At 37.6% G+C, this 21,049-nt stretch overlaps 1 protein-coding gene across 1 annotated transcript; it reads left to right on the top strand.

Annotated features, from left to right (window-relative positions):
* Positions 1-6,683: 6,683 nt before the first annotated feature.
* LOC109211510 lies at positions 6,684-7,247 on the top strand. The gene has a single exon (XM_019375047.1). It carries the CDS (start codon positions 6,684-6,686, stop codon positions 7,245-7,247), a length of 564 nt encoding a protein of 187 aa, XP_019230592.1.
* The last annotated feature ends 13,802 nt before the right edge of the window (positions 7,248-21,049 follow it).

The raw sequence follows: 21,049 nt of genomic DNA, 5'->3' as shown, positions 1-21,049 counted from the left end.
ATTTCAAGTTTCAGCAATCAGGCGCCCACCTGGAGAACAAGGGAAGTACAGTTCAAATTTTAGCTTTCAAATTTTTAGTAATGCTTGGTAACATGATGCGCCCAGCCACCAAACTGGGGCAGAAAATTCTTCTTTGTTTGTCTATTTTTGAAATCAGGAGCCCGCCTGGAGAACGGAGGCATCTATTTCAAGTTTTAGCAATCAGGAGTCCGCCTGGAGAACAGAGGCATTTATTTCAAGTTTTAGCAATCAGGAGCCCGCCTGGAGAACAGAGGCATTTATTTCAAGTCTTAGCAATCAGGAGCCCGCCTGGAGAACAGAGGCATATGGTTTCAAGTTTTTGAAGTCGGGAGCCCGCCCGTATAACAGAAGCATACATTTTCAAGTTTTGAAGTTGGGAGCCCGCCCGTATAACAGAGGCATATATTTTCAAGTGTTGAAGTCGGGAGCCCGCCCGTATAACAGAGGCATACATTTTCAAGTTTTGAAGTCGGGAGCCCGCCCGTATAATAGAGGAATACATTCAAGTTCAGCAGTCTGAAGGAAAGGAAAAACATATCAGTTTACAATTCAAAGCGGCAACAATGGATTTCACTGAGAGGATACAAGACAACAAGGCAACAGGAAACACAAGAGCAAGTTTGAAGATTTAGATAGAATTTCTGTAATTCATAGATCATAGCTAGTTTAGCTTCTTTTTATTTTGACAGTGTAATAAGGGGGTTCAGTAAGCAGTAGCAGCAGCAGCAGCAACAGTGAAACCACAGCTTCATGGTAGTCCCAGCTACCAGACCTTCCAGAACTACACTGACCTTATTCCTTTATAGCCAAGGATATGTAGGCAACCTTTGAAGCAGGGTTCGGTCAGATGGTTTTCAAAGATGCTTCTCCTGGAGTGCCGAGCTGGCAAAAATCCCTCATATTGCTCATTTATCTTTGCCCGAAAACCCTTCGTGTCTTCGAGCAAAGAGGGGCAGCTGTGAGCACGTGATTTTTGCCACGCTTAAATTACTCCTTTAGAATTCATTAGAATTAGAATTTTTCTTTTCACATTTGAATTTTTTGGAATTAATTGCATGATTTTGTATTTTGTTTGCATTTTATGTGCATTTTTTAATTGTCATAAAAATAAAAAATTACAAAATAACATAATAGCATCTAGGGTTCAATTCTAGCATTTTTATTAGTAAATTGATATTGCGAAAATAAAGAAATACCAAAATGTGTCTTTTGCTTTTTTTTTTTTATAGTTTTTTTTTAGGAATTAGTTAATTTAGAAATTAATTAGTACAATTGTAGAGTTGCTTTGGGTCTTTTATTTTTATTTTTGCATTTAACAAAATTCAGAAATTAATAAATAAACAAAAAATCAAAAGAAAAGGAATTAAAAGATAATGGGCCTTCATTTTTGGGCCAAATCCGGATGAGACCAGCCCAAAACCCCCTCCAAACCCAGCCCAGGTATGTGGATTACCCGGTCCAGCCCCCAGGCTACTAAAACGACGCCGTTTTGGCGTCAAGATATCCAGGCCATTCATCTCCCATCATCCAACGACGCTTATCAGTTCAAGGTAATTAAATAAAAGTGTCTGAAATTGGTGAAACCCTAAAGACACTTTTCTTCTTCCTCGTACCCCCGCCTCCCTTGCCAGCTCCGCCCTAACTCCGCCGCCGAAAATTGCCCACGGCGGCGGTCAAGCTCCAAATCCACCCAAATTTTCACCATCAAATCCTCTCCTCCTCCACTTCCCAATGCCCTAAATATTTTTCCTCGAATGTTGGCCTAGCCCCTCGAATATCCAAAACAGTGGCGCCGCCTCCGCCGCCCACGGCGGCGCCACCACCAAATGACCCCAGTTTCACACCATGGACTCTCCTGGTCTCCCTATTTCCAAATCCCAAGCCAGAATCCCTCAAATCCAAGCAGAATTCCGCGAATTTCAAATCTAGGGTTCGAAGTTGTCAACCCGTTTTAGGAATTTCAAGCATTTCTGTTGGTTTCTAATTAATTTTATATGTCTATTTTGGACAAAATAAACATATAACACTAATTGAAAATCAAATTCGAGATTAGCCAAGTCGAAGGCCAAAAATCAGTAAGTCTTCGTTCGATTCTGTTTCGATTTTGTTCAATATTTGTTTCATTCTGCTCTTGTCATTGTTTTTAGCTTTTAGTTTGATTTTGTTTGATTTGTTTAAACTTGTCTTGGTTATTCTAGGTTTTAGCTTAATTGTTGTTGTTGAATTCGTCTTGATACATGTTTTGTTTCAATTTAGTGTTCAGTGCTATAGTTTCTAATCCTTTATTATCTGTTCTAGTCGATTTTGTTTAGACTTTGTTTGATTTTGATTTTCAGTGTTTGATTTGTTAGTTTTGATTAGTTTAGTTTAATTCAGTAATTGCTTTAGTAATTCCATGTTCAGGGTTTAGTTAAGTTTTGCTGGTGTTCTTGCCTAGTTGATTTAGGGCTTAGTTTAGTTAACCCTAGTTAAATAATTGTTTGGTTATAGCTGTACTAGGCTAGTAATTTCAGTATGAGTTCAAGGGTAATTTAGGTACTTAGAGTGGCGCAGAAATGCTATGGGTTAAAATAGAACACCCTAGAAGCTTCTAAAATAGGGCCTCAATTGTAGTTTCAGGAACTTAGGGTAATAACTTAGGCAACAAGTCAAAACTTTAGGACTAACGAACAAAATCTGAAAATAAAAAGGGAAAAAATGAGTGAATGAATTCTAGAAGCTTCCTCCCCCTTTCCTGCCTATAAAAGGCAGTCATCATGCCTTCTTTCACAAGTTTTGAACACCTGAAAATTCCCCAAAAGTTGGAGCCTCTGAAAAATTCCCCCAAAAAAAGTGTTCTACAAGTTTTGAGCAATCTGAAAATTTGAACTTGAAATTCAAATACAAAGTCTGAAACTTCAAAGCTAGCAAGTTCACTTTAGATCTAAAATCCTCAGAAAAACCAAAAAAAATAGCACAAAAACTCCCAAAAATACTGTCCTATTGAAAATCTTAAGTTAATTTCGAGATTTAGTTGTTGAGTTGCATCTTCTAGCTCAATATCTAGTTACTGAAGTTTCTGAAGTCTCCTGGGTCAATTTTGAGTTAGTTTGGGTTTATTCAAGTTGTTTGTGGGTGGTTTGCTGGTTGAAATTGGTCCTGGACTGTTGATATTGCTTCTGGATTTATGAAAAAAAAAATCTCAAGCTGCTGACTCCTGTTACTGAACTGCTGTTGAAGTTGCTGACTATACCTTCTTACTTATTTTACCTTGGTTCCAGGTACGCTTCTGTAGCTCTTGAGTGTTGGAAATGAAATGGAATGATGCTCACTTGTTTCTCCATGGCTAGACTCGTTACTGCCTTTTAGCTAGATTCAAAATTTATAAATTAGTTGGTTGGCATATTATAACTGTTTATATTGGACTGTACGAACTATTTTAGATTCATCTGATTATTCTGAATGTGACACAGATTATAGTTTAGTAAGTGTTAGTTTGGCTATTAGATGTTCAATTTCGGATCAAAGTACTGTTAACTCATAGGAATTACATTTCAAGTTTATAATTTTACTTCTAGCTGTAAGGCGCTTAAATTCAGTCCAGTCATCTCTTTTAATTGAGAATTTAGCCAAGTTAATATGATTGTTAAAAACAAGAACCTGGAGTTTTGAAATCGAAACAGCTTCTCTATGTCATAATTGAGTTTGATTACATTGACCCAGTTGTTAAACCCTCTAGGTGTTTGTAAATTTCGTCAGTTTAGATCTAAGTAACGAGTTTAGAATTAAATTGATAGTTGTATTTGGATTTGGAGTTTCCCTTTATGTGTTATCCCAATTAGTGAGTTTAATTGCTTGAATCACTTCAATAATTTTGTTCGGGCCTGTTCATAGGCCCAGAGCTGACAGCCCGCGCCACTTGTTTTGGACCTCACCATTCCTGATGCAAAGCTTGGTTTCAGGCCTGCCTATTCTCCCCAATTGGGCTAGTGTCAAGGCCCAGGCGGGAACAGTCCACAAAGCGAGTTTATACTACTGTTATATTGTTGGGCCAAGTTCAAAAATTCAATGTTGAAAGCCTGAAGGCGTATTCAATCTAAGATTAATTTTGTAACATAGGTTTGGGGCCTATCAAGTAATCAGGCCTTTAGAGACAACCCAATAGAAAATGATAGTTCGCTTTAGGATATCCTTAAATAAAAATAAGGTGCGCCGCGCCAAATAAAATGCATAAATAGCGTGGCCCTCTTAACTGCGTCTATAAAAATATTTAGACCTCGGGGCATGCCATTTAGAGAATTTCATGGCCTCCCGCAAAGTTAATAATACGCTAGTTGCTTTAGGCCCGACATTTAATAATATTACCTTTCTAAACTCGGGTGCACATTTATGTGACCCAAATCCAAATCCCAACGAAGTTGAAATGTGTCAAAAATTACGGGTGCATTTATGTGACGTGGTTCGAGACGTGTTTTAACGACGTTACAATTCCCTTTAAAATAATAAACAAAAGCGGTTCAAAGTTAGAAAGCACATAGATTAAAACATGTACTAAAATCAGATAACAGGCCAAATATAACAGTTGAGCGACCGTGCTGAACCACGGAACTCGGGAATGCCTAACACCTTCTCCCGGGTTAACAGAATTCCTTACCCGGATTTCTGGTTCGCGGACTGTTAAACAGAGTCATTCTTTCCTCGATTCGGAATTTTCAAACGGTGACTTGGGACACCATAAATCTCCCAAGTGGCGACTCTGAATTTTTAATAAAAGAATCCCGTTTCGATTGTCACTTCAAGTTGGAAATAACTCCCTTATTATTATACCCTCTTCGTGGGCGTAGTAGGTAAAAAGGAGGTGTGACAATCATTTGGTTGCACATTGATCATCCCATCAGAAGTGCTTTTCTACTTAGCCTTCTTCTCTTTCTCTATTAGCTTCTCTTATTTACAATTTTTCTTATAAATTTTCTTTGTCCTATTCTCTTTTTCAATCTTGTTGGATTATTGTAATATAAATATTTTCCTGATTCCTGTATCCTCTAAATCAAATAGTGACGGGCTTGTTTAATCCTGGGGAAACTTTTCACATTGCTGAAATAGTCTCTTAGGACAGTGCCCAACACGACTCAAGCTAATTCGTGTATCTACTTACAAAGAATATTGAAACAGTGTTATTGAAATTCTTGCTCTCATTTACTACAGGACAAATAGCGCTATCATTTTTTTTAATATCAAGGAGGTATATATGAGTACTCGATATTCGATGTGGAATCTCGACTAATTCGGATTCGTACGGTGTAAAGCCCATTAAAGGAATAATATTTCCTACCAAGTTTTTTCCATTCCAGTGCTCAAATTTTCAAGACTTTTGTTTAAGGATAGGGGAATTCTCTCCATCCTAACACAATCCACTGTGGTGGAAGATAAATGAGTCGATGTAATGTTGATATAAACACTTTAACTACATATTGGGTGGGGTGGGAAAGGATAAAAGGGAGGTGTGAAAGTCAATTTTCTTTACATTGCTATTGCTTATTCTTTTCATTGTTATTTCATTGTTATATATATATATATATATATATATATATATATATATATATATATATATATATATATATATATATATTGTAAATTGTAAATAAAGTATAGTAATCACGGGTTTGATTATCCACGTCTTGAATTACTTTTTACATATAATTGAACAACTTTTATTCAATACGAAATATGACGGACCGTAAATGCAGAATATTGTCGATCTGATGGTACGTACCCCACACTCACTAACCTCAAATTTTGAATACAGATATCAGGATGGATAGATGATTTAGAGAGCAATCTTGGAATTTTTTACCAGAGATTGTTTAGATAAAGTTATCTCCGTGTGGCCTAGGTCATGAATTCGAACCGTGGAAGCAATCACTAATTCTTGTTGAGCTAATGGAGTATTTAGCTTCTAAGCCAAAGCATAAGTAGTATTATAGTTTGTTTAGTACTGTAAATGTTTATTTAATTTGTACATGTGGGCCATTTTGTAGTTTGGGCTATTTTTGCAACACTGTAGTATTCTTGTAAGATTTAGCATTAGTTTTCAAGTTAGTGGGTCAAGGCCCAAACTATAAATAGAATGAATTGCTCCTTGTAAGACCCATCGGGTCATTTTTCTCTTTCATAGATATACAGAAAAGTCTGTTCTCTCTTAAACACAGACGAAAACCATAAACAAACTTTCTTATCTTCTACTCATGTCACAATGTTTTCATGGTATTACAGCAGTGATCCTGGTGCATCTCGAGCTGCTCGTTCTTCCGATCCTACCCCGGTCATTTTTGGTTGAGTTTTCTGGTTTCTTCTGGTCTTCGATTGTTCGAGAAAATCGGAGATTTTCTCTATGAAAGGCAAAATTTTTCGTTGATCTATGCTCTAGACCAGCGTTAGGGTAATTATTCCGACGTTTTGGTTGAGATTTGAAGAAATCTTCACACTCTGAGTTGCTCGGCTCTTGAAGCTAGGGTTAGCTATGGTTTCTGCTATCTGAAGGCCATTCTTCCCCGGTAGCGAAGAAGTTGGGTAAATTCGTTCTTCTCCTTGTGTTTGGGTTTGTTGCATGTAATTTTTGTGTTGAGATTTGGTTGCAAATATATTCTCTGTATTTGTCATTTTATCGACACTGTGTGATAGCCATGGGTTCTACTAATACCTTTTCCCCTGATCCTTCAAGTCCCCTTTTTGTACATTCATCTGATATTCCTGGAATTTCGTTAGTCCCTGCTCCTTTTTCGAGTACTGGTTTTGGGGGTTGGAGGAGAAAAATGATAGTTGCTTTATCTGCTAAAAACAAAATAGCTTTTGTTGATGGTACATGTCTTCGACCTGCTACTATTGGGGCTGAACAAAAATTATGGGATAAGTGCAACAACATGGTAATATCATCGTTGACAACATCATTATCCCCTGAGATAGCTGAAAGTGTACAGTATTCTGAAACTGCTCAAAGTATTTGGGTACAATTACAAACTAGGTATGGGACTGCAAATAGAACAAAAATAATTGAACTAAAAAGGGAAGTTGCCTACACTTCCCAGGGTGCATTAGACATAGCTTCATACTTCAATAAACTGAAGAGGTTAGGGGATGAGTTGGGAGTGATATGTACTAACCATGGACAAAGGTGTACTTGTACTGCAAAGTTTGGTATTTTGGAAGAGGATGAGGAAAATAAGCTTTTTCAGTTCTCATGGGGTTAAATGAGACATATATGGGGGTGAGAAGTAATCTTCTTATGATGCAACCTCCTCCTAGCCTTGACAGTGCTTATAACATTCTTCTTAATGATGAAAAGCAGAGACAAGTCCAGTCCCACTGTCAATTCAATCCCGACTCTATGTCTTTTAATGTTAGTACACAAATTAGGCCTGTTGCTTTTGGTTTTGGTTTCAATCCTAGTACAACTCCCAGTTCTACCTCTCCCAGACCATATGCACAAAGAATTAACTTTGATCAGAATAGAGCACCTTTATTCTGTAAATACTGCAAGAAATCTGGATATTTAGTTGACAAGTGCTATAAACTCCATGGGTATCCACAAAGTCCAAAGTTTAACAAGGGTAAGAAGGCTGCAGCTCATGTATCTACTGCAACACAAACTAATTCTGAGGGTGAATCTGCTGGGATTTTAGATGAATCAACCAATCCTATTTCCAATGTTGATGGTAAGGGATCTATTATCCCAGGTCTGAGCAAGCAGCAGTATGATCAACTGATCAGTCTGTCACTCTCAAATGCGAGATGCTTCCAATAATCAAGCCAATCTCATGTGCTCTGCTAATTTTGCTGGTACTCTATAACTAAAAGTCCAGTTTCTGATTCTAAACTTTGCTTGCTTACTCAGATTCATTCTGTCTCCTGGATAATAGATTCAGGAGCTTCTGTTAACATGACCTCTAATAAAGAATTACTCTTTGATATTACACATTTAACTATTCCCTACCTTGTAACCCTTCTAATGGATACAAAGTGAAGGTGACCTCCACTGGTTCATTTGCTTTAACTCCATCAATCACACTTCACAATGTGTTGTTTGTCCCTTCATTCCAACACAATTTAATTTCTGTTCGTAAACTAATCAAACAACTACATTGCATAGTGTTGTTCACTGCTACTTCTTGTTTGCTGCATACGTTACATTCCCCTTCTCTGAAGATGCCTCTGGATCTTGGTAAAGAGGAGGATGGCCTGTACAAGTTCACTTGGGTGCAACCATCAGATTCTTCAATTTCTTCTACTTCAAATTCATGCAACACTGTTTCTGTTTCTAGTCCTAAGGATGTAGTTGAACCTTGCAAACTTGTTTCTATTTCTAGTTCTAATGATGTTTTCAGTACTAGTTCACCCTTGTGTAATAATGTTGTTATGAATTATATGAACTTGATTTGGCATCAAAGATTGGCACACATTTCTTTTGCAAATATGAAACATATTCATGTTTTGTCTTCTTCTCTTTCTTCTAGGCAGTCTTTTCCTTGTTCTGTCTGTCCTATGGCTAGACAAACCAGACTCCCTTTCCTTGATAGTTCAATTAGTACAACCAGACCTTTTCAATTGATTCATGTTGATACATGGGGTCCATATCATACACCTACTTCCTCTAGTTCAAGGTATTTTCTTACCATTGTTGTTGATTTTTCAAGGGCCACCTGGACTCATTTATTGGGATCAAAAAGTAATGCTTTCTCCACGATCAAGGTTTCTTAGACATGGTCCAAACCCAATTTAATGCACAGGTCCAAATTATTAGAAGTGATAATGCTTTGGAACTGGCTCAAGCACTGCTGGTTCTTCCTTTTTCAGTCAACTTGGTATCATTCACCAAACTACCTGTCCACACACCCCACCGCAAAATGGGGTTGTTAAAAGAAAATATAGAACTCTTCTGGAAGCCTGTAGTGCTTTATTGTTTCAATCTAAACTACCTATCACTTTTTGGGGAGATTGTCTTCTAACGATACATACTTGTTGAACAGAATCCCATCTAGAATCCTTAAAAACAAGTCACCTTATGAGATCCTATATGGGCAACCTCCCAATTACTCCCGCTTAAGGACCTTTGGTTGTCTAGCTTATGCCATTCTTCGTATTCCTCAAAGAGACAAGCTACAACCTAGGGCCATTCCATGTGTGTTCCCGGGGTATCCCTTTGCTAAAAAGGGATACAAGCTCTACAATCTAAACACTAAGAAATCTTTTGTCTCTAGAGATGTCATTTTCCATGAAAACTGCTTCCCTTTTGCTACTCCTACTCCTTCTGTTCCTTCCCATCTATCCTCTTCTGCCATGTATCAGGACCCTATACCTTTTCCACCTCCAGTTCCTCCTTCATCTCCTCCTCTTATTCCTCCCTCCTCTCCTAACTCAGTTGTTTCTTCACCCAATTCTGACATCCCTCCTCCTATGCATTCTCCTTTACAACCTTTTCATCAGAATGTGCCTTCTCCTTCATCTCCTAATCCTCCAGCTCTTAGAAAATCCTCCAGGCAGCATACTACTCCTTCTTACTTGAAGGGTTATGTTCGCCAACTCCCTTCCTTTTCTGGCTCTTCTTCTGTACCACCTATAGTCACTGAACCTTTCAGCTACTCTCAAGCTGCCTCAGTTCCAGCCTGGCAGGATGCCATGAAAAAGGAATTTGATGCCCTGGATGCTAATCATACTTGGGACATTGTACCCCTGCCTTCTGGTAAGAAACCTATAGGTTGCAAGTGGGTCTACAAAATTAAGTACAAATCTGATGGGAGTGTGGAGAGGTACAAAGCTAGGCTTGTCATTAGGGGGGATACTCAGGTTGAGGGTGTTGACTTCACAGAAACTTTTTCTCCTGTCATCAAAATGTCCACTGTTAAATGCCTAATAGCTGTAGCTATCAAGCATGGTTGGTCTCTTTCTCAATCGGATATGAATAATGCTTTTCTTCATGGCGATCTAGATGAGGAAGTCAACATGAAGTTACCATAAGGTTTGACTATTAATGCTCCTTCCAGTTCTGCCCCTCTTGTGTGCAAATTGAGGAAGTGTCTCTATGGTTTAAGACAGGCATCAAGGCAGTGGTACGACAAGTTGTCCCAAGCTCTCTATTCCAGGGGATATACTCACTTACTCAATGACTATTCCCTGTTCATCAAGGGTGCTCCTAGCAACCTAGTTCTTTTAGCAGTTTATGTCGATGACGTCATCATTACTGGGAATAATGCTGTTGAAATTTCTGCTCTAAAGCATTTCTTGGATGCCCAATTTAAAATCAAGGACTTGGGCTCCTTGCACTATTTTTTGGGTGTTGAGGTTTCTCTTGTTCCTGGTGGGGTTCTACTCAACCAGAAGAAGTTTGTTTCTAATTTACTTCAGCAGTTTGAGTGCACTGATGTTTCCCCTGTTGTATGTCCTTTAGAGCTCAATTGTAAGTTGCATGCAGATGTTGGTGACCTTTTACCTTTCCCTAATCAGTATAGGAGTCTAGTGGGCAAGCTTCTTTTCCTTACTCACACTCGACCTAACATATGCTTTGATGTCCGACACTTGAGTCAATTTTTGAAGAGTCCTCGGGTTCCCCACATGACTGCTGCACTCAATGTGTTGAGATATCTCAAAGGATCTGTTGATTTGGGGTTGTTTTACTCTGCTTCTCCTGAATTTTCTATATATGCATATTCAGACAGTGACTGGGCTGCCTGCCCTGACACTCGCAGATTTGTCACAGGGTTTTGTGTTATTTTGGGCGGTTGTCTCATTAGCTGGAAATCCAAAAAGCAACCGGTTGTTTCCGTGTCTTCTGCTGAGGCTGAATACAGGGCTCTAAGTAAAGTGGTGGCTGAGCTTACTTGGTTTTCCAAACTACTCTATGATTTTGGTCTGACTGTTTCACTTCCTATTTCAATTTTTTGTGATAATCAGGCTGCTTTGCACATTGCCAGAAATCCTGTTTTTCATGAACGGACCAAGCATATTGAAGTGGATTTTCATTTTATCCGGACCAAGCTTCATGATGGTTTGATTCACCTTTCTCATGTGTCCACTTCTAATCAGTTGGCTGATGTTCTTACTAAGCCCCTCCCTGGTGCTCTTCATCAGCATTTCTTGACCAAGTTGAAGGTGGTTCCCCCTCCAACTTGAGGGGGGGTGTTGAGCTAATGGTGTATTTAGCTTCTAAGCCAAAGCATAAGTTGTATTATAGTTTGTTTAATACTGTAAATGTTTATTTAATTTGTACATGTGGGCCATTTTGTAGTTTGGGCTATTTTTGCAACATTGTAGTATTCTTGTATGATTTAGCATTAGTTTTCAGGTTAGTGGGTCAAGGTCCAAACTATAAATAGAATGAATTGCTCCTTGTAAGACCCATCGTGTCATTTTTCTCTTTCACAGATATACAGAAAAGTTTGTTCTCTCTCAAACACAGACGAAAACCCTAAACAAACTTTCTCATCTTCTACTCATGTCACAATATTTTCAATTCTTGCATTAGAGTAGACTGTCTGCATCACACTACTTGAAATGCGGCCTTTTTCCTGCATCAATACAGGATACTTTGTAGACCGAACAGTTTTTTTTTTAAAAAAAAAAAAAAATAAACTAATGTGATTGAGTGAAAAACGAGAACCAGGCCCGGTACACAACGCAGCTAAACCCATGTGATAAGTTATGTGGAGCTCACATTTTTAAAGTAAAAAGAGAGAGAAAAAGAAAAGAAGAAATGAGAGAGCCATAAAAAAGATCTGTTGGCCAACGTATACAATTAAATTGAGGATTGTGACATTGATATGAATCGGACATATGGGGTCAGGGACTACTGCAAATTTTGTGGAAATTTCGTAAGTTGTCTTAATGGAAAGCATGTGACTTGTTTTTTGGAATCTCTTTACTTGACTCGAACGTTTCGTGCCTTCTGGATGGTTCATAACTTCCAAGACCTTTTGAGTTTTTCCAAAAGGCACTCATTTGACTAAAGGATAAGCAAGCAATGCTTTACATACATAATAGAGAGAGAAAAATAGGTAGAAGTGCTTATAAACTACTATAAGTCAAGGGTGCATGTACCGCAACACGTTATCGTAGAATGGTAAATACTACTACTAACTATTCCTCCGTTCTTTATTATAGGTTTTAGATTTGAGTTCTGACTATGAAATCGTTTTTGATAAAGAATAATTTATCCTTCAAAATGAGACTTAATTTCGGTAGGTATTCAAATTAATCAAGACCTCAAGTAAATAAATATAAAGTGGAAAACTAACAAAAAAAATAGATGCACATGTTAGGATGTGGTGATGGTAGTTCTTGCGTTTATGAGTAAACGATAGAACTTCAGCATGGCAATGGGCAATCAGTGTAAACATGTGGTTTGGTCTTTTTTTTTATTTAAACTTTTATATATTGAAAATGTGAAAAAAATTATTCAATTGAATATTTATAAGATAATTGTAAGTAGTTGATAATTATTAATTAATAAATTAATAAAAATAATAGTAATTATTATTATATATATTGGTGAGGAAGGCCCACAGAAATCTCTCTTTTTAGTCAAATAAATTATATTCCTGTTAATTTCTTTGTTATTGATTCAATGTCTTAACGTTCTCATTGCTTGAAATTTACTCAGAAATGCATTTTTCTTCACATTTTGACTAAGAAGAAGAGAAGAAAAAGGAAGCCTATAAAGAAAGAAAAAAGAATATCCTTATAATATGCTTATGGAATATGAAAACTCCGGAGAAGCCGCCAACCAACAATGTCAAATTCTTTAAAGAAGACTAACTGACCATACTTTCATATTTGAAGGCTTTTAGGAGAAATTTGGGGTTGATCAAATTTTGAATTTACGTATATTTTCCTTGGAAAAACTTGGATTTCTCAGGAAGAACAAGCATTAAATAAATGAGTCCCTAGGTGGCTAGGTGATCAGTTCAACAAAGTTAGGTTGCAAAATTCCAACTAGTCTGCCTATAGAGTGAATCAGGGGACGTACTGAGTATCAGGTGTTATATATATATATATATATATAGATATATATTCAAAAAAAAAATCGTTTTACTTTATTATTATGGAAGTTATGTATATTGTCTTGATGGGTGCATGTGACTGGTTCTTTGAATCTCCTTTGCTTCAATCTATGAAATGCTTATGTCTTTTGTCTTTTGGACGATACTTCCTCTGTTTACTTTTACTGTTTTACCTCTACCATTAGTTATTTATTTACCAAATTTTTTATCAAAATATTTATATTATCATTATTATGAGTAAAATTATAAAATATATACTTCGCTTATTTTTTTTTAATGATAATGTAAAGTTAAAAGTGAATAATTAAAAGTGTACATCCTATATGTCTATATTGATTTATATTTTTTTTATATTGATTTGAGTTTTTCTAGAAGGCATACAATAGTCTAAAAGGATAAGCAAGTAGAGTTACAAATTATAAATAAGGAGAGAAGAAAAAAAAGAGGTATGAGAGTGCTTATGAAGTAGTAGTCCTCTTACGAGTCAAAGGTGCGTTAGTTAGTTTGCATTTGGGAAAACGTGCAATCTCAATAATTGTGGGCGAATAGGCAAATCATATACCGTCAAGTTATATATTCGAAGAGGAGTTTGGATCAACGGTAAAGTTATTATGTACGACCTATGTTATGGATTTAAGTTGTAGAATTAGCCACTAATACTTGCATTAACGTATGTTGCCTATATCAAACTCCTTTAAAATGCGGCTCATCCCCGAATCTGTGTGAACGTGGGAAGTTACGTGCACCGAGCTGCCATTATTGGTATGATATTATTATTCCCGCGTCTCAGTTTAGGTGATGCGACAAGTCAAGCTATGTAGTAACCTTTCATAGTACGAAAATATTTCCTTTTTTGATCAATAAATAGAAAAATGATGAATATGAAGACGCATAACTTTTTTCGAGTGTAAATTTATATTTTTCATTTCTTAAAAATGATTTATAGGTCTTTGTATTCACAGAAAAAATGGTATAAAGCACAATATTATTCAGGCGTTTGGACATTAATTAATTGATATATAAAATAAAGTAATATATAAAATTAAGTTGAAAACAAATATTTAGGAGTTAAAATTGTATTTGAACATGAACACAAGTTTGAACTAATGTGTTTCATTTCTATGATTATTAAGACTTTTGCTTGTTAGAAGTTGTAGGTTGAATTACGTGGTCTCATCACCAACAAGTAAACCAAAGTAAAGTTGCAGACTACTAAACTTAAGAAAATGAAACCACCACTCCCTCCCTCTAAATGTGTAAAATGTGTAAATAATAAATTCTTGTCGAAAATAAGTCGGCTGCCAGAAGCCTTAAGATCTACTTCCTTTGTCTCAATTTATGATATTTTTTGCTTTTTCTGAGATTTAAATTTTTTAATTTTGATTATGCATTTGAATATAGAATTTTTTTAATTTTTTGAAATAAAGTTTACATATTCAAAAGCTACGTAAAAAGTATTATAAGACACACTAATTAATAATTTAAAATATATAAAAGGTATATAAAAAAATTATAAACAAAGAGTAATTCCTTTGACTCTAAAAATCCAACACTTTCACATAAATTAGGACGAATGAAGTAATATATATATATATATATATATATATAAAAGTGTGTGGCTAGAGGACTATATCGTACCTATAATTGCAAGTTAGTTGGTACGGTTGCAACCACTACCTTCAGTTTACTTGCAAGATTTGCTTATACTCCTTTTATTGAGTTAGTATATTTACCCGCGCGATGCGGATCATTGCAAATAAAAATTGTGCGGTGAAAGACAATAGAAACCGACGTATATTGTAGACTAAATTTACCGACCACATTCAAAAGAATTAAATAAAAAAATAAATAGATGAACTTTCATCTTACGTAGTCATGTAAAGGTCAAGTATAAAACTTGTCTCAAATTTAAAAGAAATTCAATATAAATAAAAAAAAAAAAGGGCATTCCTATGTTCCCCATAAAGGATCTCAATCCAAAAGCAGCTCAACCTTACTAAGGCCTTAAAAGGGTAAAAATAGGCCGTTAAGCACGATAGGTACCTGACTTAAAATGGGCAACAACAAAATTTCAGTTAAATCTAATTTCAGTTCCAGTCCCAAATGAAGCTTCATCAAGGCACCCAACTCGAACAAAATTCTATTTTAAGCATCTCCAACACAAACCATATAGTTTCTTTAATCTTGATCATTTTTCATCCTTCAAAGTAGTCCCGCATGTAGCAAATAAAACCTGTGCAATGACAAAATATAATGACCGAAAAATAGCTTGAAAAAGTCATCCTTGAAAGTATGCTTGAGATCCAAAATAGGGTATTCCCTTTTTCTTATGAAATCAAGTAATAATCAACCAAAAAAAATTGCATAATTTCTCGATTTTCTTGTGGACAAATCATCGACCAAGTCTTGAGAGAATCAATAAAACCGTAGCTCAACTCCATCATCCTCTTATTGCACTCGAGCTTATCATGCTAGTCTCACCCAATCACAATCTCTCAACAGAATAGCATCAAGTACTACTAATACCAATGAGAAATAGTCGGTAGAGAAAATATGTATAAAATAATATATAACCTACAAAAAAAAAGTGTAACTACTAAAAAATACTCCCAACTACATTTTTTAAAGAAAAATAAGCTTTACCCCTACCGACTATTTTTTGTCATCCTCGATAGAAGCACTTCTCTAAATATGGAAATTTTAAGCCACAAGAACTAAAATATAAATAAAAGGTTCTTTGCCTCATTCATCATATTTTCCAAAATTATTTAAAGCTTTAAAGTACTGCACTTACTATGACAATTGAGCACTATTGAAGCTTAAACTTTTGGCTTAGCAAAATGAATGCGATTCATATATAAACACTTCGATTTTATGAGGAGCAAATTTTAGAGCTCAGATAAGTCCAAATATATTTTCAATACTTTCCTTCTAGCATAAGTTTCATATCCTTCTATCAAAGGTTTTAAAGTTACAGTACTAACAAAAAAATTTATCGTTTATTTTAACACTTAATTGTATAAAGCTGAAAGCTAGGCTTATAATCATGAACTCCAAATTGCACTGGTTAAATAGAATAATTTTCCTAAAGGTTGCAAGAGTATAAAGTAGATTTACTCTCTTCAAATAAATATTTAGAAGCAACGATTTTTATAAATATATATAATATATAAGTTATGAAGTTAAAAGTCAACAATCAGGGTCTCTAAACATGAATATATAGGCTCGCACCAATACTTCATAATGAAACATAATAACCTATATTTTTTGTAGCTAATAATAAATTTCAATCTTATAGGCATGATATCTAAACATTAGTAAATTCCTTTCTTTAGCAACATACTTCTGCAGAATATTTATTTTACATCACAGTGGCCAATCCTAATAAAATCACAATAGCTTTTAGGCTGTCTGTTATTGACTATAAATGTGATTTCTAAACAGCAAAAGGAACATCTAAACACAAGTATATCCAACTTACAATTCAAGCTTCTTGTTTTAATTTAGTCATTATTCTTCTTTTTTACGAAGAAACATGATTTCTGCTATATGGATGGCACCTAGTTCCTAATTCATTCTTATATAGATAAGGGGAAAAATACTTAAGGCATGATAAAAAATATACCTTAAATATGAGAATGATTCTTGTATTCACTCTATGCAAAGAGTAACAATCGGGTCCTGCGCTAAATAAAAGCAAATATTGCACTCGAAAATGCCAGCATAACACATATAAAGGGGTACCGTAAAGGGTACCGCAATCAGTTAATTAGAAGATTTTTACCTTTTGTAAGAATTGTACCTAGAGTGAGACTCTCCTACTATATAAAGGGGTCTGATGATCCATAACACATATTGTATTACGCATTCCAAGGCAATATAGTATTCTTTTTCTTTTATTAGTTCTTTTCTTGTTCATCAGTGCTGGCCGCACAGTGAGCCCGGATCGAGGGTGAACATTCCACTAAGGTTGAAACTATCCTATGCGAGTGGCTTGGATTTATTTTTACCTTTACTTGTTCAATGTAATCGAATGTATATTCAATTGTTATCCGATGTTGATGGTAAAAAGTTTGGCGCTCACCATGGGGCTAAGGATAATAGTGGCTATTTGATATAAACTTCTATAATACACCCTATTTAACACTTATTCTTTGGAGTATCTCTGATTTCAGGTTAAATTTTGAAATATCGAACTCCTAGGCCGCCCCTCTAAACGTGTATGCTGAATCCGGCCACTATGGCGAGAACAACAATGTAGCATCCGGTAATGAGGTGCCCCCCGTCGACCTCAAACGGAGTTCCAGTTGCAGACCCGATCGATGCTAGCTCGCATGTGGCCATCAATGCAAATTTTCCTACCGATTCTGAGAACAACATCCGTAGAGAAGTCCGATCGGTTGCACAAAATATGCACGGCGGTGAAGATGATGGGATCAACTTGCGGGTGATCTTCGAAATATTACAGGCTCAACAGGAAGCAATAGCCCAGCTCCAAAACCAAAGCCGCGCCCCGAGCAAGATTGAGCCCGAGCAGTCCCAGGAAGTCACCCGCAAAAATGAACCGGCCGTGGAGAGGCCAAATTAAAATGAATCAGGGACCAACCTCGAGATCATAAAATTGCTCCAAGAGCTAACAAAACTGGTAGAATCGGGATACAAGAAAATCGAAGCCAATGACAAAAAAGGGAAACCTACAATTCCAGGGTAGATCAATTGCCAGGAGCGCCGCCGATATTAAAAGGCCCGGATTCCAAGAAGTTTGTTGGAAAACCTTTCCCTTTGAGCGCAGATCCGAAGCCTATCCCTAAGAAGTTCCGCATGCCCGAGATTCCTATGTACAATGGAATGACCGAATAAAATGAGCATGAAACCTCCTACACATGTGCCATCAAAGGGAATGACCTGGAAGATGACGAGATCGAGTCTGTCCTGCTGAAAAAGTTCGGGGAAACTCTGTCAAAGGGAGATATGATATGGTATCACAACTTACCTCCTAATTCTATTGACTGGTTTGCTATGCTTACAAATTCCTTCATGAAATCACATGCGGGGATATCAAGGTCGAGACAAGGAAGTTAGACCTTTTGAAAGTAAAACAGAGGGACAATGAGATGCTCATAGAATTTGTGTCCCGGTTTCAAATGGAACGGATGGACCTACCTCCGATCACGGACGATTGGGCCGTTCAAGCCTTCACCCAGGGACTCAATGTTCAAAGCTCGTTGGCTTCACAGCAGTTGAAACAAAATTTGGTAGAATTTCTGGCTATTACTTGGGACGACGTACATAATGAGTATCAGTCAAAAATCAGGGTTTAAGATGATCAACTTGGGGCCCCTTCCGGGTCCGTTTATCCCGTCAGAGCCATCAATAGAATCAAGAGAGACATCGATCGTGAACTGAGATCAGGTTGGGATCGTTATCAACTATACAATGGGTACCGAAGAGGTAACGGATCTGGGCGAAACCCCATGAGAAGTGAAATGAGGAATGATCGAGGTCAGAACAATTGGGACTCATGAGCAAAAATAGTTTTGACAGGCCTATCGGGCCTGAGTAAGCGCCAAGGCTTCCAGAGTACAACTTTAACGTCGCTGCTGCCGCTTTTGTATCTGCCATCGGACGCATCAAAGACACCAAATGGCTTCGACAGTTCGACCTCTACAGCCCGATCCAGCCCAATCCTAATCTAATGTGCAAATATCATGGCACACTCGGCCACATAACAGAGGATTAACGACAATTAAGAGAGGAAGTAGCCCGGCTATTCAACAACGGACATGTCCGAGAGTTCCTGAGCGATCGGGCCAAGAATCATTTCAGGAATAAAGATGCTAATAAATAGATCGAGCAGGAAAAAACTCAACATGTCAATCAACGGTGGGGTCGACGTTCCTCAGGGGCCGATGTTGAAACGCACCAATGTATCCATCATAAGGGAAATATCTTTACTCATAAATAAATCTCGAGTTAAGCATGTGTTATTTAATCCAAGTAGATCGACCAATGTCATCAGATCGAGATTCGTAGAACAGCTCGATCTACAAGATCAAATCATGCATGCAGTCTGAGTTCTAAACGCATTCAATATGGCATGTGAAACCACTAAAGGGGAAATAACATTACCGGTGAATGCCGCTGGGACCACCCAGGAAGCCAAGTTCTATGTAATCGAAGGAGATATAAGGTACAATTCTTTGTTCGGGAGGCCATGGATCGAAAACATGAGGGTTGTACCCTCGACTCTACACCAAGTGTTGAAATTCCCAACGTCAGGAGGAATTAAAACAATCTATGGAGAATAACCAGCCGCAAAGGAAATTTTCGCGGTCAAAGAGGTGATCCTGATATTTGCACTTAGAACGACAAAAGGTCCAGGTTCGGTCGCCAAGAAAGAAGCCAAATAGCAATTAACAACACTGGCCCCGACCCAATCGGAGAAGTAGGGGACCGATGAAGACGATGACTCTAGGGTTCCTAGATCCTTTATAGCCCCCATTGGTTTCGACGCCACTAAATCGACGGTTGAAAAACTGGAACAGGTCACATTGATGGAGCATTCGCCCGATCGAAAGGTATACCTAGGCACTGGGTTAAGCCCCCAGCTCAGGAAGAAACTCGTTAAATTCCTTATAGCTAACGTAGATTGTTTTGCTTGGTCGTAACTTGATATGATAGGGATTCCCCCAGAAATAACCACTCACAAGCTAAGCTTGGATCCGAAGTTCCACCCGTTCAAACAGAAAAAGAGACCTCAGTCCAAAATCAAGCATGCATTCATCAAAGACGAGGTATCTGAACTCCTTAAAATAGGATTGATCCGGGAGTTTAAAGATTTGAATAAGGCATGCCCCAAGGACTCTTTCCCTTTGCCCAACATCGATTGCATGATCGATATGACGGCCGACCACGAGATCTTCAGTTTTCTCGACGCCTATTCTGGGTACAACCAAATTCTGATGGACCCGAGCGATCAGGAAAAAACGTCCTCCATCACTAAGTATGGTACCTAGTGCTATAACATAATGCCATTCGGACTAAACAACGCCGGTGCCACTTACCAACGCCAAGTAAATCAAATGTTCGAAGAACAAATAAGAAATGAAAGCTTACATTGACAATATGTTGGTTAAGTCCCTACGAGGAGAGGACCATTTGAAGCATTTGCAGGAAACCTTCGACATATAAGAAATACAATATGAAGCTGAACCCAGAAGAATGTGCATTCGGAGTCGGATCAGGAAAATTTCTTGGATTCATGGTGTCCAATCGGGGAATCGAGATCAATCTTGATAAAATCAAGGCCAGGGAGGACATTACTACGGCGGAATACTCAAGTTCGTACAAAGGTTAATCGGGCGCATAACCGCTTTGGGTCGATTCATCTCGAGGTCCTCCGACAAGAGTTATCGGTTCTTCTCACTACTGAAGAAGAAGAATAACTTCTGGTGGACTCTGGAATGCCAAAAAGCCTTGGAGGAACTCAAACGGTACCTCTCGAGCCCACCTTTGCTTTACACTCCGAAGGCAGACGAACAGTTGTACTTATACTTAGCTGTATTCGAGGTGGCGGTAAGTGGAGTCCTGGTCCGGGAAGAAGAAGGTATACAATTTTCCTATCTATTATATTAACAGAACTTTAGGCGAGGCCAAAACTAGGTATCCTCACCTAGAAAAATTGGTGCTCACTTTGCTAAGTGCCTCTAGGAAGCTAAAACTATACTTTCAATGCCATCCTATATGTATTGTAGCTGCTTACCCATTGAGGAACATAATGCATAAACCCGAACTCCCGGGATGACTGGCCAAATGGTCTGTGGAAATGAACGGGAAAGATATCGAATATCGACCCCGGACCGCCATCAAATCTCAAATTTTGGCAGACTTCGTGCTCGACTTTACGCCAACCCTAATACCCGAGGTCGAAAGAGAATTGTTGCTGAACTCGGGGACTTCCTCGGGAATTTGGACCCTCTTTACGGATGGTGCCTCGAACG

This window comes from Nicotiana attenuata, unplaced genomic scaffold, assembly GCF_001879085.1.
Source record: "Nicotiana attenuata strain UT unplaced genomic scaffold, NIATTr2, whole genome shotgun sequence".
NCBI lineage: Eukaryota > Viridiplantae > Streptophyta > Magnoliopsida > Solanales > Solanaceae > Nicotiana > Nicotiana attenuata.
Note: the sequence above shows the minus strand (reverse complement) of the source record. Positions and strands in the feature narration are given on the sequence as shown.